At 44.4% G+C, this 15,960-nt stretch overlaps 1 protein-coding gene across 1 annotated transcript; it reads right to left on the bottom strand.

The window, feature by feature from the left end:
• Positions 1 to 2,903: 2,903 nt before the first annotated feature.
• On the bottom strand, positions 2,904 to 15,016 carry LOC118092270 (uncharacterized). Its single transcript, XM_060280479.2, has 6 exons — positions 14,810 to 15,016; positions 9,034 to 9,538; positions 8,821 to 8,902; positions 8,471 to 8,553; positions 7,681 to 7,807; positions 2,904 to 7,122 (listed from the first exon to the last, which is right to left on the bottom strand). The coding sequence occupies exons 2-6, from the start codon at positions 9,445 to 9,447 to the stop codon at positions 5,447 to 5,449; spliced, it is 2,382 nt and encodes a 793-aa protein (XP_060136462.1). The 5' UTR covers positions 9,448 to 9,538; positions 14,810 to 15,016; the 3' UTR covers positions 2,904 to 5,446.
• Positions 15,017 to 15,960: the final 944 nt, after the last annotated feature.

Raw genomic sequence — 15,960 nt, 5'->3', positions numbered from 1 at the left:
TATAAAATGGGAGAGAACATAACTCTTTCCCGATACCTTCTCTCCCAGGACCTTTTGTTCTCCAAGGAGGGAGAATTCAGCATGAAACCCCTGTGTTGCAGTTCCTTAAAATGGTTCAATTCTGTCACCTTTGGTTGAAATAGGGATAAAAGATTCTTATGTCCATGTGTTATTTGTTTTTATTATTTAGCTAATTATATTGACATCCCACCTTTCTTCCAAGGAACTCAAGGTGCCGTATGTCACTGTAGAAATCTGAAGCGGGGGGACCTGAAGTGCTAGTTCTAACTGGTTTTAAACTGAAGAATGAAGCTTACAGCTTAATCCATGGCTTATATGCCATTTCCCCTACCAAAAAACTGACGCTTGCATTGAGATACACCTACCTTGTTGATTCAAAGATGGCTCTTCTGCTAGCTTGGTCTGTGCCACATGAAACCATAGTAGATCAATGGGTATTTCTCTTTTTTTTACCCACCTCTCTAAAAATGGGATATCCTCTAAGATTCTGGTTTACTGTGGCTCCTCAAGATATTCCTGCTAGGGCAGAGATGAAAACTTAAGTTTCTAAAATTTTATTGCCCCTAGAAATTGAGCAATGAAGTTTTTTTTAAACTTGATCATTTGGGCATCTACAAGCCAAAGCCTATTAAAGTATAAAGTGGAAGAGAACACAACTCTTTCCTGATACCTTTTCTCCTGGGACCCTTTGTTCTGCAAGAGGATTTCAAAAGGAGATTGCAGCATGAAGCTGCTAGATTGCAGTTCATGAAATGGTTCAAATCTGTCACCTTTGTGTTGGAATGATGATAATAGATTCTTATGTGTTATTTATTTTTATTTATTAGCTAATTATATTGACATTCCCCTCCTTTCTTCCAAGGAGCTCAACACAGGGCAGTAGGTCAGGTTAAGAGACAGTGACAGAGTGGGGATTCAAACCTCGGTCTCCCAGGTCCTAGTCCATCCAACACCCTCCACCAGCCTTTCTCAGCCTGGAGTCTCCCCAGTTTGCAGTGTGGGAGAAGGACTCCCATCATCCCCGATGATGGGACTTGTAGTCCAACAACATCTGGGGACCCAAAGTGGACAAAGGCTGCTCTACACATTACACCACAGTGGCTCTCTTATGCATGGCGACCCACACCAGGCAAGCCCCTTCTCTCTCTGGGGGAATGTGTAAGTGGGACTCCTGCTTCTCTCAGAGATTTCTCACCAAGGTCCTATGGTCCGCTGGGGATTCCTTTCTTGGTTTAAGCATCTCTTGCACTGATGCTACCATGTTTTTCCATAAAGACAAGGACATGGGATCATAGGGGGCTCCTTTATCCCACCTCAGACCTTTGCTTCAGCTAGCTCTGATTTGTCTCCACGGACTGCAGCCGTTCTCCAAGGTTTCAAAGATGGGACATTCCTAGCCCTACCTGGAGATGTTGGGGGTTGAATGGAGGACCTTCTGTATACAAAGCAAGTGTACTAGGATGGAGCTACAACTCTAGGACGGTCACTGTGGTTCAACAAAAGTTCCAGGCACTTTGCACAAAGTCTCCCACAGGGCTGTCCTCTGGTCCACCATGGCTTCTTTGCTGTTTGGTGAACTTTGCTGAAGTTGATGGTTCCTCGGGCCTAACAGCACCCGATTGACAGCAACACCAGAGAGTTCTTGGAAGCATTTTTTCTCTGGCTCTTTCCTGGCCCCTGGAGCCAAGGTCCACACCCTGCACTCGGCTCTCGTTTGTGGCTCCTAGAAGCTGTTGGTATGCAAATGTAGCCACATCTTGGGTAATGGCTTTGGTCTGCTAAACCAGGTGAGGGAAGCTGATGGGTCTTAAACCCTTGGTGACTTAGGGACTTGCCTATCTTCTGCATGTGAAGACAGGCTCGGCCGGATTGAGCAGTCAAGACCAACAGCGGGTCCAACAGTTAAGAAGGTGGTTTCTGCACATGCAGCACAAGGAAATAAGCAGGTGGGGCTTTTCAACCTGGGAAAGTAGTCCATCTAGAAGGAAAACTCTGATCCTAAACCTCTGCTGCCTTGCAGCTGTACTCATTGGTGAGAAAGGCTTGCCAAGTAAATCCTGGGGAACAATCTGTAGCCTTGTGGGATACCTTTGGGAGAAGAAAAGGCTAAGGAGTAAACCCTGTACAAATCTGGCGTGGATTCCCTACGGTGTCTTGTATGTCTCCTTCCAGCAGCCAAGCAGGTGCCAAACATATTGCTCTGCATTCTTTTGGACCACATCAGCGAGGCCAAGAGGGGGGGGTCTTGTCATCTGGGCAGCCTAGGACATTCATACACACTGCCCAGGCTTATGCCCTTGAGATACCACCATTCATCAAAAGACCAAAGGGCAGTTTGCAACATAGAACACATCATTAAAGAGACAAATGATGCCTTGCCCAGGATTTCTTTAAACAGGTGGCAGCACCAAATATGGGGAATCACCATAGCTCAGTAGTAGAGCATCTGCTTGGCAGGCAGAATGTTCAACCTCAGGGATCCCTAGAGATAACACAACAGCTTTCCAGGTTAGTTAGCTGTAAGGCAGCTGGCAGGAGCCACTTTAGCACTGTAATACATACCTTTTATATTTAAAAGGATTAATTTTTAACTCATCTACTTACACTTTGCACTTTTATAGACGGCTGAGCTTGCAGAAGCATGACTAAGTGCTGAAATTCTCCATGATGCTCACTAGATTCTAAATGTTTGGGGGAAAGGGTGTGCCTTTTTCCTTCATTTTCATTATCAGTTATTTCTACCTAAGAAATTGGGAGAAAGCAGGGTTCGTCAGGATTCAGATTAATGAGCCAACTATGGTGTAATTTTTCTGCAAAAATATGATATATTATTATCTGTAAGTGAAGCCACATTTGAAACACTACAGCAGCAGTCCAAGGGATTTTTCTAGGAAGCATTTTATTTAGTCTCATCTGCAATTATGTGTACTGAACACACACAAACACACAGATAATATGAAATTACCGAGAGTTATTGTCTCCAAACAACATTAAACCCGTGCAAGCAGATTAATAGAATAGTACAAATGATTCCCCCTCCCATGAATTCACTAGGCAAACAAATTTTATGATACTTTACCATACATGAAATGGAACATTTCTATTGTAACATTAAATCTTAAGATACTCTGCTTTGACACCGAAGTATCTCTAGTCTAGCCATCTATATAAAAACCCCCAAAAGTCACAATGCACCAAATGAATTTTTTTTAAAAAACAACCACCACCCAACAATTTAAAATAAATTCAGGTGTGGGTTGTGTGTGCCGGGGGAAATGTGCTTTAAATGAAAGGTGTGTACAAAGTCTCAGTGGCGCTTGAGGTCCGCCAGCTTCAGATTTTTCAACCTAAGGAACAGGACAGCCAATAGCTAAGCAGGTTAAAGGGTGTCATATGATTTCTGTGACCAGTTGTTTAATTCCAGGTTAGAAGGTGGGTGCCCTAGTCCAGGAGCACATGGACTGTGTCAGATTCCTCTTTGGAAGTTGCAGAACCCAACACCATGGACACTGTCTTTGGGGCCAAGCTCCATCTTTTCACGAACTTCTGAAATATTTTATTTCCATTTCATTGTTTTGAGGACTGTATTCTCGTCTGGTTTTCATATGTGACTATGGACATTGCAAAAAGTTACCCTTGCAGCCAACTGTCCACTTTGCAGCCAACTGTCCACTTTGCAGCAAAAGCCATCATTTCTATTTATTCATTTATTTTAAAAATGATGGGATTACAGGTCATATTAAGAGGATTGGGAAGTAAGAGAGCATTTCTCAGCTACGAAGCTCAGGGCCAGCCAGTCACTGTCTCTCAGCCTAAACTACCTTACAGGATTGTTCATTTAAGTATTTATAGACAGCTGTATCATAAAAATATACCACAGCAGTTTAGAGCAATATAAGAACATAAAACCAATTAATATCATAAAAATTAGAATTAAAAGCAAGTTAATTAAAACAAGTTAACAGCAAAAATAAAATTTAAAAACAAGCAAGAATAGACCCTTGGGGGTGTACTCTTAATGGAATAGAAACAAAAATATCAGGCAGCTAAAAGTTGGCACAGCAGGAAACTACTGAATCTCTAGTGGCAGGATGTTCCACAGGACTGGGGCCATGACAAGAAACGCTAAAATAAAGGCTTGAAATCAACACTGGTAAAAGGTGCACAGCTGTGAGCTGAGTCTTTCACCAAACACCTGCGTTTTCTCCTTTGCCACTCTTACCTGAACACTTCAGTCCTAATGTAGTGAAGGAGGTGTGTGGTGGAATGCAACTGACTTTTTAAAAAATAAACAAAGGTTTCAATGAAAATTTGTGTACATAAACAAATGCTTTCAAATGTCCCCATTTCCATTTTTGTCACTTTATTACAACTGTAACAACAGGTATTATAATGCTGTCCATCTATTCCTAATTTAACTAAGGCTGATTCACAACAACCCCTCTCACACTCCACACTCTCACACTCCACTCCACCCTCGAACCGTCTCTTCCGGTACTGAAGAGTCCAGAGACCATCTTGGCCATCTCCAGAAGACCTGCTCTCAGTCTTGCAGGCCTTTTCCCACCTGGCCTGGGAGGGCCCAGACTGATGGACTGACTCCAGCTGCAAAGGCTGAGCCTGCTGAATAGGCTCTGGGGCTTAGGGATTTCGGGGTGGCGAGGCTGTTGCTGTTACATTTATTTTTGTATCTTTATTTTAGATCTTGTTGCAATTCTTGTGGAAATTGTTCGGCTTGATTGTATATTTTTAATGTTTCATTCATTGTTTATGACTCCTTTTCGGACACTGTATTTATTGAAACCTCATTTGAAGCTCAGCCAATCACCTCTTACCCCAGCATTCCAAACTCACCCTGCCCCACCTCCCTAGCTAACAGTACCTTAAATCTACTATTTACTATACTTATCATTATGAATTACTTTGATACAGGTGCATACAACTTTACATGCAATTGGAGCCCGAGAGAGATACGATAGCCGTCTTCTAAGATCAAAAGGGCTGAGACATGGAAGATGGAGAAAACTTGTTTTCTCTTGCTCCGGGAGCAGGACTTGAAGCCATGGATTAAAGTAACAATAAAGGAGATTCCAAGTAAGCATCAGACAAGAAATTAGACAATACCATAATAGCTATTCAACACTGGAAGGGAATTCCCACCAATGGATTGGGTGGCCATCTGTCTGAGATACTTCAGCTGAGATTCCAACCTTGAGGGGATTGGGGTAAATGAACCTCAGGGTCGATTCATTGCTACAATTTTATGATTCTCTCCTCTGGAAGATCTTTCATGGGAAATGTGGGAAGTGAGATGGATTCTCTGATTGAAGCTCTTAGCATATTAGAAGCATTGATATGGTTTCTCCCCTGTATGAATTGTTTTATGGGTCATGAGATTGATGTTCTGACTGAAGCACTTTCCACATTACGAGAAATGATATTGTTCCTCTCTTCTGTGAGTTCTGTGATGGGAAGTGAGATGGCTGCTCTGGCTGAAGCTCTTCCCACATTCCAAGCATTGATAAGGTTTCTCCCCACGGTGAATACTTTGATGTCGGCGGAAGTTTGTGCTTGTATTAAACCTCTTTCCACATTCCAAGCACTGATAGGGTTTCTCCCCAGTGTGGATTCTCTGATGGGAAGTAAGATTGGCCCTCTTACAGAAGCTCTTTCCACATTCCATGCACTGATAGGGTTTCTCCCTTGTATGAGTTATTTGATGGGCGGTGAGATGGGCACTCTCACTGAAACTCTTTCCACATTCCAAACACTGATATGGTTTCTCACCTTTATGAATTATTTGATGGGAAATGAGACTTTCTTTCCAGGTAAAGCTCTTTCCACATTCCATGCAGTGATATGGTTTCTCCCCTGTATGAATTCTTTGATGTGCCGTGAGATTGGTGCTCCGACTGAAGGTCTTTCCACATTCCAAGCACTGATATGGCTTCTCCCCCGTATGAATTACTTGATGGGAAGTGAGATAGGTGCTCTTATTGAAGCTCTTTCCACATTCCAAACACTGATAGGGTTTCTCCCCTGTATGGATCATTTCATGGGAAGTGAGACTTTCTTTCCAGGTGAAGCACTTTCCACATTCCAGGCACTGGTAGGGTTTCTCCCCTGTATGAATTCTTTGATGGGATGTGAGATAGGCACTCTTACTGAAACTCTTTCCACACTCCACGCACTGATAGGGTTTTTCTCCACTGTGAATTCTTTGATGGGACGTGAGATTGCCCCTCTCTCTGAAGTTTTTTCCACATTCCAAGCACTGGTAGGGTTTCTCCCCTGTATGAATTCTTTCATGGGTTGTGAGATTGGCGCTCTGACTGAACCTCTTTCCGCAGTCCAAGCACTGATATGGTTTCTCCCCTGTATGAATTCTTTGATGGGATGTGAGATTGGCGCTTTTATTGAAGCTCTTTCCACATTCCAAGCACTGATATGCTTTTTCCCCGTTGTGAATTCTTCGATGGGCCGTGAGCTTGCCCATCTCACTGAAGCTTTTTCCACATTCCAAGCACAGATACGGCTTTTCCCCTGTATGAATACTTTGATGGGAAGTGAGACTTTTCTTCCAGGTGAAGCTTTTTCCACATTCCAAGCACTGATAGGGCTTCTCCCCAGTGTGGATTCTTTGATGGCAAGTGAGATGAGTGCTCTGACTGAAGCTCTTTCCACATTCCAAACACTGATATGGTCTCTCCCCTGTATGGATTCTTTGATGGGAAATGAGATTGGCTTTCTCACTGAAGCTTTTTCCACATTCCAAACACTGATAGGGCTTCTCTGCTGTATGAATTCTTTGATGGGCCATGAGCTTGCCCCTCTCGCTGAAGGTCTTTCCACATTCCAAGCAATAATATAATTTCTCCCCTGTATGAATTCTTTGATGAGACATGAGACTTTTCTTCCAAGTGAAGTTCTTTCCACATTCCAAACACTGATAGAGCTTCTTCCAAATGGGATTTATTTGATGGGAAGTGGAATGGGAACTCTGACTGTAGCTCTCTCCACACTCTGAGTATTGATACGGCTTTTCCACTGTGTGGATGATGTCTTGGTCTCCCTTGTTCTTAATTTCCAAATCATCATTACCTGTAACAAAGAGAGAAATGGATTAGAGCCTCAAGAAGAAATGGAGCCCCAATGATTGAAGAATGCTCATAAACACATGTGATAGATGAAGTACTGAAGGGAGTTAGGGTGAGGTCTTACTACACGGTTCACTGCCTTAGTTAACTGGCACCAACAGGGATATTTATGGGAACCTGAGATTCAAAAAGCATGGCTCTTTTCTAGGATGGATTTTGTTTGTCCACATCATGGAATCTTTGATCAACCAAAAGCCGACACAAGCAGAAATGAAAAAAACTGCCAGGGAGCTACTTCAACTTCCCTAACAATTCTGAAGCCTAAAAAAAGGGCCAGGCATTTAAGACCAACCTGATTGTGGTTTAAAAAGGCATAACTGGGGAAATAAGATTTGCAGACTAAACAGTAGAGAGCTGTAAATTCAAGGTGAGCTGTAGAGGTGTCAGAATCCCAGATGCTGTAGGTTGCACTATTGAACCCCATCAAAATATAGGAGGTTCATCACACAGAGATATGTATTGATTTTCAAAACAGATATTGTGATCCAACAAGGAGCCTTACCAAGCGAGTCCATGATGCCACGATTCTCCTCCATGACTTCCTTATGCAGAGCTCTCTGGTCAGGTTGCAGCAATGCCCATTCCTCATCTGTGAAATGAATGGCTACATCTTCAAAGCACATTGGACCCTAAGAGAAAAATGAAGTTTCTCTTCTAAGACAGCATAACAACTATCCACTACACATTTCTTTCTTATTTTCTGCCTATTCATTGCTGTGTTGTTTTGACGGATTATTATTTTTTTGCTGCACGTTGTATTTATGGATGCTTTTTAAATGTCTTAATTAATGTAATTCTATTACTTTGTATTTTAATGATGGCTATTAATCTTTCTTTAAATGGATGGAATGCCACACTGTGTTCTACAAAACATTTTGTCTGTGCAAGCATTTCCCTCTCTACTCTCCCCATGTGCAGTTCTGTAGTGGGAACCCTCCAAACACACTAAACCTTCAAGGGGCACATGGGGGCACAGAGAGCAGGAGGAGAGGGGGGGGAGGTGACTCCTGGCAACTGTTTTGTATGGTTTAACTACTATTTTCACATTCAACGATCAATATATAAATAAAATTGCAACCAGTGGTAAATGATACTACAAGCACTCAGAAGGCTAATTAAGGTGAGGCAGCTGTTTATTATTCTCAGCACATAAACCTCCTTGAATGGCATGTTCAGCCTTTGTTAACGGCAGGTTTGACAGAAGCCAAGAGAGGAGAGGCTCATCCTGGCCCAGAGGCACCCTGGCTGCCTTGCCCCTGAGCCCCTTTCCCCACAATGCTCCTTCTTCCTACCTGATCTGGTTCCACAGCTGCTGCTACTCCTCCGCCACCAAGAAAAGATGGATAACCAGGTCTTGCCAGCATCCTTCTGTCACCTGCGAGAGATAAAGGTAAGTAGGAAGCCATGAGTGTGTGTGCTCCCAGAGGTGAAGCAGTGCATCTCTAACTACCGGTACAGACGGGCCTTCGAAAAAGTGTCACCAGTGGAGTGCATTTTGATGTTGGTACCCATTTCGTATTTCAGATGTGCAAAAATACGTATCCCCTCCTTTAGGCTCTTGACACCAGGTATCCTCAAAAACATGAAAAGAACCCACAGATTGTAAAGAATGTGAACAAATGGAGAAAAAGCTCCATCTTACCTAGGGGTGTCTCTCTGGTGCCCAATGCAGTCCTCTCTGCCTCAGAGGAATCAGGACCCATTTCTGCAAAGATCACCATTCCCTGATATAGCAACAAGGATTCAAAACAGAGATTGAGGGGGAAGATTAGAAAAGGAGTGGCAGAGACAAAAAGAATTATGGAACTCCCAAATCATTCAGACCCCCTTGAGGGTATCCTGAGAAAAGTCTCACCTGCTGCTTTGACTGGCTTCTCTCCTCTGCCTGACTCAGGAGGAATCCTTCGGCCAGGGCCACTGCCTGGGAACTGGTCTCTGCTCCACATTCCCTCACCCAGTTCTCCATCTCCGGTGGAAGGACAGCCAGGAACTGCTCCAGGATCACCAGGTCCAGCATCTGAGCTTTCGTGTGCCTTTCTGGCTTCAGCCACTGACGGAAAAGGCGGTAGAGTCGGCTGCAAACCTCTCGGGGTCCTTCGGCCTCCTGGTAGCAGAATTGCCTGAACCGCGGGCTCTGCACATCTGAGTGGAGGGTGTCCTTCTCACTCAGGATCTTTTGAATGGAGATTTCCCATAATCCCCCACTGCTCTCAGTTTTGATGGCATGGCCTCTTCCTGCTTCAGGGCCAGCTGAGTCTAGCTCATCCATCTGGGCTCTCAGGAAGCCTCCAAGAGATCAGAAGGAACCTTTTGGTCTTCTGCCCAGTTCTGCTTGTCCTAATGAGAGGTGCTAGCAAATCCTACAAAGAAAATACATTGTTTTGTTATAAGACTAATACACGGTCAGGAGAAGAAAAAGGTTCCCTGAGCAAGTGTGGATGAGTCTGACTAGAAACAAAGGCTGGATTCCACCACAGCCCAGAGTCTGAGCTTTCTTTAACAAAAGAAAGAAGGAAGGAAGGAAGGAAGGAAGGAGAAGTAATCCTCTAGCCCCACTTTGATAGATTCTAAAGATAGAGGCGGATTCTCCCTGCCAGATTTAAGATTATATTATGAAGCATCCTGTTTATGCTGGCTAAGGGAATGGATATTATTTTACAAACTCTGGCATTTTAGATCTCGAGGGTCATGACAATAGATACGGTTGGCATGCATTTTTGTGGTACACGAAGGTTAAAGTATATACAGCTTTCCTAAATCATGTAGTAAGAAAATTGGTTTAGGAAGTATAGGAAAAATATAAAAATCTATTAGAACAAAAAACACCATGGTGGCATTCCCCACAGGGAGCGATATCTTTGAAAAAAATTCAATATGAGAAATGCCTGGGCAACTTACAAAGAACTGTTAATGGAAATAGAACATCAACTACGATTTAAGAGTATAAGAGAATAATTAACTGATCGGTTACAATACCATGAGCTAAAAGATATATTTAGGATGGATAAAAAGAAAATTTTTCTTAATAAAACCTCTAAATTTGAAAAAGAGCTGTTAGAAAAGAAGACTAAATTGCTTTCAAAAATGTATAAATTAATATTAAAATATTAATATTAGAATAGCATATGAAAGATGAGCAGGTTAAATCAGTTATAATACACTAGGCTTTGGATATAATATACAACTTACAGCATGGGAGAAGCTATGGAGCTGGGATTTGAAGCATGTTATATATTGAAAGAAATTTTTATTAAAATGGTGTATCTTTGGTATTTAACTCCTAGTAAACTAGCTAAAAGGGGGACGCAGGTGGTGCTGTGGGTTAAACCACAGAGCCTAGGGCTTGCCGATCAGAAGGTCGGCGGTTCGAATCCCTGCAACAGGGTGAGCTCCCATTGCTCGGTCCCAGCTCCTGCCAACTTAGCAGTTCGAAAGCATGTCAAAGTGCAAGTAGATAAATAGGTACCGCTACAGCGGGAAGGTAAATGGTGTTTCCGTGCGCTGACCTGGAAGCTGTACACCGGCTCCCTCGGCCAATAACACGAGATGAGCGCCACAACCCCAGAGTCGGTCACAACTGGACCTAATGGTCAGGGGTCCCTTTACCTTTAAACTAGCTAAAATGTACAAAACAAGGTCAAATACATACTGGAAATGTAAGGAAAAAGAAGGCACATTTAAGGTAGTAAAAGAATTCTGGGAGATGTTTAAAATAAACTTTTCTAGAAAACTCGAAGCTTTTCTTTTAGGAATTCTAGGTGCTGAAATTCCAACAGATCAGAAAAGACTATTCTGACCACTTCTGCTCAGATGTTATAAGCCCAGAGATGGAAAGAAGACAAGAGTCATCTTCTTCATACCAGAGAAGAATGGAGGATTAAGTTATGGACTATGCCTAATTAGCAAAGATGACCGGAAGAATCAGAAACCAGGAAGACCAAAATTTTAATAAGGAATAGGGGAAATGTATAATTTACATTAAAAACCATTGTAAACAACTAAAATTATTAGTAGGATTGGAATAACACTTCTGGTTTAATGTTGAATTTCGGGTATAATAGAGATTTAAAATATTTGGATTAATAGACAATATGCAGGAGGAAAAGGTTAATATAAGGATCCACAAAGGACAAAGGAGAGGGGGGAAATTCAGGAGATCCTTCGGAATTATCTTTTTATGTTGGTTGTCTGCTAATTGTTTGTAAAAAATTTAAATCTGAAAAACTAACTAACTAACTAACTAATCCTCCAGCCCTCCTGGAAAGAAAAAGACCGTGCAAAATATGCAGGCAACTAAAGGGATTTCTGTGAGATGAAGCAGCCTGGTTGTTCCTGCCTTTCTGCATTTTCAGTCAAAGAGCCAAGTCAGAAGTGTGATTGACATATGAATCGATCGACTACGGAGTATAAAAAGGACACTAAGCTAGAGTGGGGGTCCTAACCCTGGGATCCCCAAAAGTTGCTCTCCCTCCCACCCCCACTTTGGGGGCAATTTCTTTCCTGCTTCTGTCTCGTTTTCTAGCACTTGGAATCTGCAACACTCTAAAGACATGCTAATGAGGTGGGCTACCCCCAAATGGGCAGGGTATAAATAATAAAATTGTTGTTGTTTTCCTGAGGGCCAAGTGGGCGGGGTCAAAGGACACCACTTAAAAACAAGTTAATTAGGAGTAATCTTCTTTCTGTGATTGCAAGTGGTTTGAAACCGCGCTTAATATTATGTATACCAGGCATAGGCAAACGCGGCCCTCCAGGTGTTTTGGCCTATAATTCCCATCATCCCTAGCTAACAGGACCAGTGGCCAGGAATGATGGGAGTTGTAGAAGAGGGGTGGAGGGAAGTTAATTTGGATTATAGATTTAAAGGAGAATAATATTGTTAAGCTGTATTGTGTTTAAGATATTTGGAAAAATTAATAAAAATTATTGCAGGGGGGGAGAGAGTTTGCCTATGCCTGGTGTATACCATCCTGGGAACTTAGGGCCAAGCACAGGTAATCAATATTAACAATATTAATAATAATAAAACATAGTGGGTGTTCTCCAGCATCCCACACGGCCCATTTCCAGCTCCAGATCCTTTGCCAGCCCCCGTCCCTTGGGGGCTGAGGGGGCGGGGCCATGGGGCTCCCCACTTGGGGTCACATGGGGCATCGCAAGGCCCTGATTGGCTCCCAGCCCTTTTGGAGGGAAAATCGAAGGAGCCCTTTCTGAGGGAGAGAGTTGAACAGGGCCTGATCTGAGAGGGGAGGTGGGGATATTACTACTCTACTACTACTACTACTACTGGCTCTGATCTGAGAGGAGAATCTCTCTAGCCAGAAGAAGGAGCCTCGCAGCAGCTTAGATAGGAAGACGACCCAGTGGAGGGTCTGGGGAGAATATGGAGGCAGGATTTAATCTGGAGGGCTGAGTCTGAGGAGGCAGGAGAGGGAGAAGCTGTGGGAAGAAGGACTAAACCAGGGTCTCCTCCTTCCAGTCAGGAGGGGAGAGATCTGCTAGGAAAAGGGGACCCCTAAACAAATAACAAGGGCTGAGGGGACCCCCTGGGTCTGTGGGAAATCCCTTAGGGGTGGGATGGCTAAGAAAGAGGAAGATGGATGAAAAATGCCCCTCGCTCAGGAACCAAAACATTAGGCTGAGAAGGAAGGTGTGCTGTATTAAAAGTATTTAATTGTAACCCTAGTCATAACTAAATAAATGGACAGAAACCGAGTTAATCCTTTTACCTCCTATGGTAGAAACCTGAACATCTAACTGAAGTGTAAAAACTCATTTTTAGCAACTGAGGTTTAAGAAAAGCTGTGCATATACTACAGTGACATCTTTATATTTAGCTTATGTCATAACTTTTATTTGAAAGGACACATCTCCTGACCCAAAAATTGTTTCACAAACCTCTTCTTTTTGTTCAGCTCTTTCCTAATACTCTAAATCACTAAAATTTTCCCTCACACGATATCCTCACAAGGCAGCCTGTGGTAAACTGCAGAAATCCATGTCACTGGCTTGCCAAGCGGTGGGTCCGCTATATTTAATGGGGGGCAGCTAGCGGGGTGAGTCTACCATGTTATTAATCGGTGGCTAGTGGTGGCTTCTGCTACAACAACTCACAAGCTGGTCCAAAATGGAGCAACCACTTTATCGGCCAGGTTCCCTCTCTTTATTAACGTCATTCCCCCCCCATCTTTTTTTCCTCCAGAGAGCTCAAGGTGGCCTCTACGGATCTGCCCCTCCTCATTGAATCGCCTCAGCAACCCTTGAAAACACATTTCATTCCTGTTTTTGGTGTTCCGTTCATTTTGGGGCCCAAATCGAGGTGCTCATACCAGGGGTTCACTTAGGTCCCCAAGAATTTGAAGAACTGCCTCCTTTTCTACCGCCATGACCCCCTTCCAGGTTTTGGTATCACTAAGCTACAAACACAGCATCATGAAAAGGAGGAGAGAAAAAAAAACCCCAGGAACACCCCCACCCCCCTTCAGGATTGGGCTGCACCTGGTTGATCTAAATTTGAATTTAAACATAAACTTCTATCATCACTTTGAACCCATGTTCATCAATAGACCAATTACTTGATATTGTTTCATTGGTAACATAGGAGGGAAAATGACTATTTTTCCCACTTGACCTAAGCACAACCCCAAGGGCTCCTGGCCAGGCCTTTGGCTAGAAGATGCTCAATGTTATCTGTTAACTCTGCTCTGTCCTGTTTCCCCCTTTTCTGCTTTAGCTTAAAACCTATTCATGAACTGAGAACTCAGACACTCCAATAATAACGAACCATGTGTTGCAGATACTCCTGCCAATTTATTACGCTATTTTTGTGACGCAGAGAAGACTCGGTGTTTGGTTTTTCCTTATCCTTTATTCTTCCTATGATCCCTGTTCATAAAACCCAATAAAAAGTTATTCAAAACAACACCACCACACACTCCCAGGCCCCCCTCTGTGCTGCATCTGCAAAGCAGGATGAGACCCCACAGAATCCTGGGAACTGTAGTTTGTAAAGGGTGCTGAGAGTTCCTAGGAGATACTACCCCCCCCCCTTAGGAGTGTCTGAGCAATTCAATCTTTTTGCCAGGAAACTCTGGGAATTATAGCCCAGGCAAAGGGAGCTGGTGGGAGAGGGTCTCCCAGTTAAGGATGCTGAGCGTTGCTAAGTGACCATTCCCCTCCCCCCGAAAAAAAGGGTTCTAAGAATTTGTGCTTCCTGCCAGGGAAATCTGGGAATTATAGCTCGGGCACAGGCGGCCCTCCACCTCTCCGCAATCCTTATTGATGGGGTTGCACAGCTCAGGTTTTCCTTTTGTCTTTTGCGTATATTTCATGCCTCTGCTCGTCCCTGTGGCTGATCCTGATCAGTCTTCTCTGCATGCTCTTTCCCCTGACCCAGAGACCCCCCCCCCAAAAAAAGTAGCAAGCAGCAGCCTTGGGATCCTAAGGAAGACTAGAGTGCCAGGCTTCCTGCTGCAAACACGTCCCCTCCCTGCCTTTTCAGAGAGGGGTAGGGCAGGACCCTCTACTCCCAGACTTGGGGGGGGGTCCCCACATACATTAGCTGAGCAGCCCCCCCCCCCAAGCACGCCCACCCTGCAGTCCCGGGACCCCCCCTTCTCCCCCAGACTCACCAGATCCCAGAATGCGCCACGGAGGCAGCGCTTGCTCCGCACAGACAAAAACCACCAGCCTCCCTTTGCAGGAAGCGGGGAAGAGGGGGAGGGGCTGTTGCTCTGGAGGACCTGCCCCTCCTGTATTGCCTGTCCTCTCTAGGAATGTAGATCAGTGCCTTGTAACCCTTGCAAAGCCGAGGTCACCCCTCCCTACCTGCGTTGTTGTCGCTTAGCCCAGGAGGAGCCTCCTGCATTGCGCACAACCAGGGGTTTTCTTGGGGGGCCCTCTGGTCTGGGATCTGAGAAGCTCCCTGCCTTGGCCAGAAAAAAGAAGCGCAGGGGAAATGCTCCCGGCCAAGATAGCCCCCCCAAATGAAGGCTCTCTGGGTGTGCGCAATGCACGGGGCTCCTCCTGGACTCCTGCTTTCAAGAGAGAAAGTGCAGAGAGGGCGACAGGGGGGAGCTTGGTGTCTCGGCTTTGCAAGGGTTAAAAGGAGCCGCGCTGGGTTCCTAGAAAGGAGGGGAGAGGAAATGAAGGCGGGGGAGAGACAGGTTCTCCATAGCAAAATTCCTTGGCTTTTGTCTCTATCTGCAAGCCAAGCGCTGCCTAGGTGGCGCGCGCCTCCTGGGATCCGGCGAGTCTCTTCTCTCTCCCCCCTTAGGGGTGCAACGGGGAGAAGGGGAGTCCCAGAGAGGATGCATTGGGGGGGGGGCTTGTTCAGATCATGCATGGGGGGTGAGCAAGGAGCACAGTGGGGACTCCTTTGGCGTGATTCCGCAGGGCAACTGTTCTGATGCTGAGTCCCTCCAGATGCAAGCGAATTGTCCTTCAGTGTTAGAAGCTCACCCGCTCATTCATCAGGCTCTACGGTTCCCAGAATTCTGTGGAGGAAGCCAGGACTCTAAAGTAGGATGATCGTGCTTTGTAGATACAGTGCAGACAGGGCCTGGGTATCTGTCTTGTCTTTCTCCTTTCTTCTTGGAATGGCTTTTTAGTGGGTTTTATAAACAAGTATTATAGGAGTAATAAAGGATACAAAAAACAGACCAAGTCTTCTCTTGTCATCTGTGCAAGAATAGCACAATAAGTTTGCAATAATCCCTTCAACATATGGTTCATTTTTAGTGGTCAGTGTCTGAGTTCTTGGTTCATGAATTGGGTGTAAGCA

This window comes from Zootoca vivipara, chromosome 11, assembly GCF_965207765.1.
Source record: "Zootoca vivipara chromosome 11, rZooViv2.hap1.1, whole genome shotgun sequence".
Taxonomy (NCBI): Eukaryota; Metazoa; Chordata; class Lepidosauria; order Squamata; family Lacertidae; genus Zootoca; species Zootoca vivipara.
The sequence above is the reverse complement of the archived record's forward strand: the minus strand, read 5'-3'. Positions and strand labels throughout refer to the sequence as shown.

Bases quoted from the DNA above. Each gene is read 5' to 3' on its own strand.
- LOC118092270 (XM_060280479.2), bottom strand. From the start codon at position 9,447: ATGGATGAGCTAGACTCAGCTGGCCCTGAAGCAGGAAGAGGCCATGCC. The intron at 8,554-8,820 runs GTAAGATGGAGC...TATCTCTCGCAG, and splicing joins CACCAGAGAGACACCCCTAG to GTGACAGAAGGATGCTGGCA. The intron at 7,123-7,680 runs GTAAGGCTCCTT...TCTTTGTTACAG, and splicing joins TGGCATCATGGACTCGCTTG to GTAATGATGATTTGGAAATT.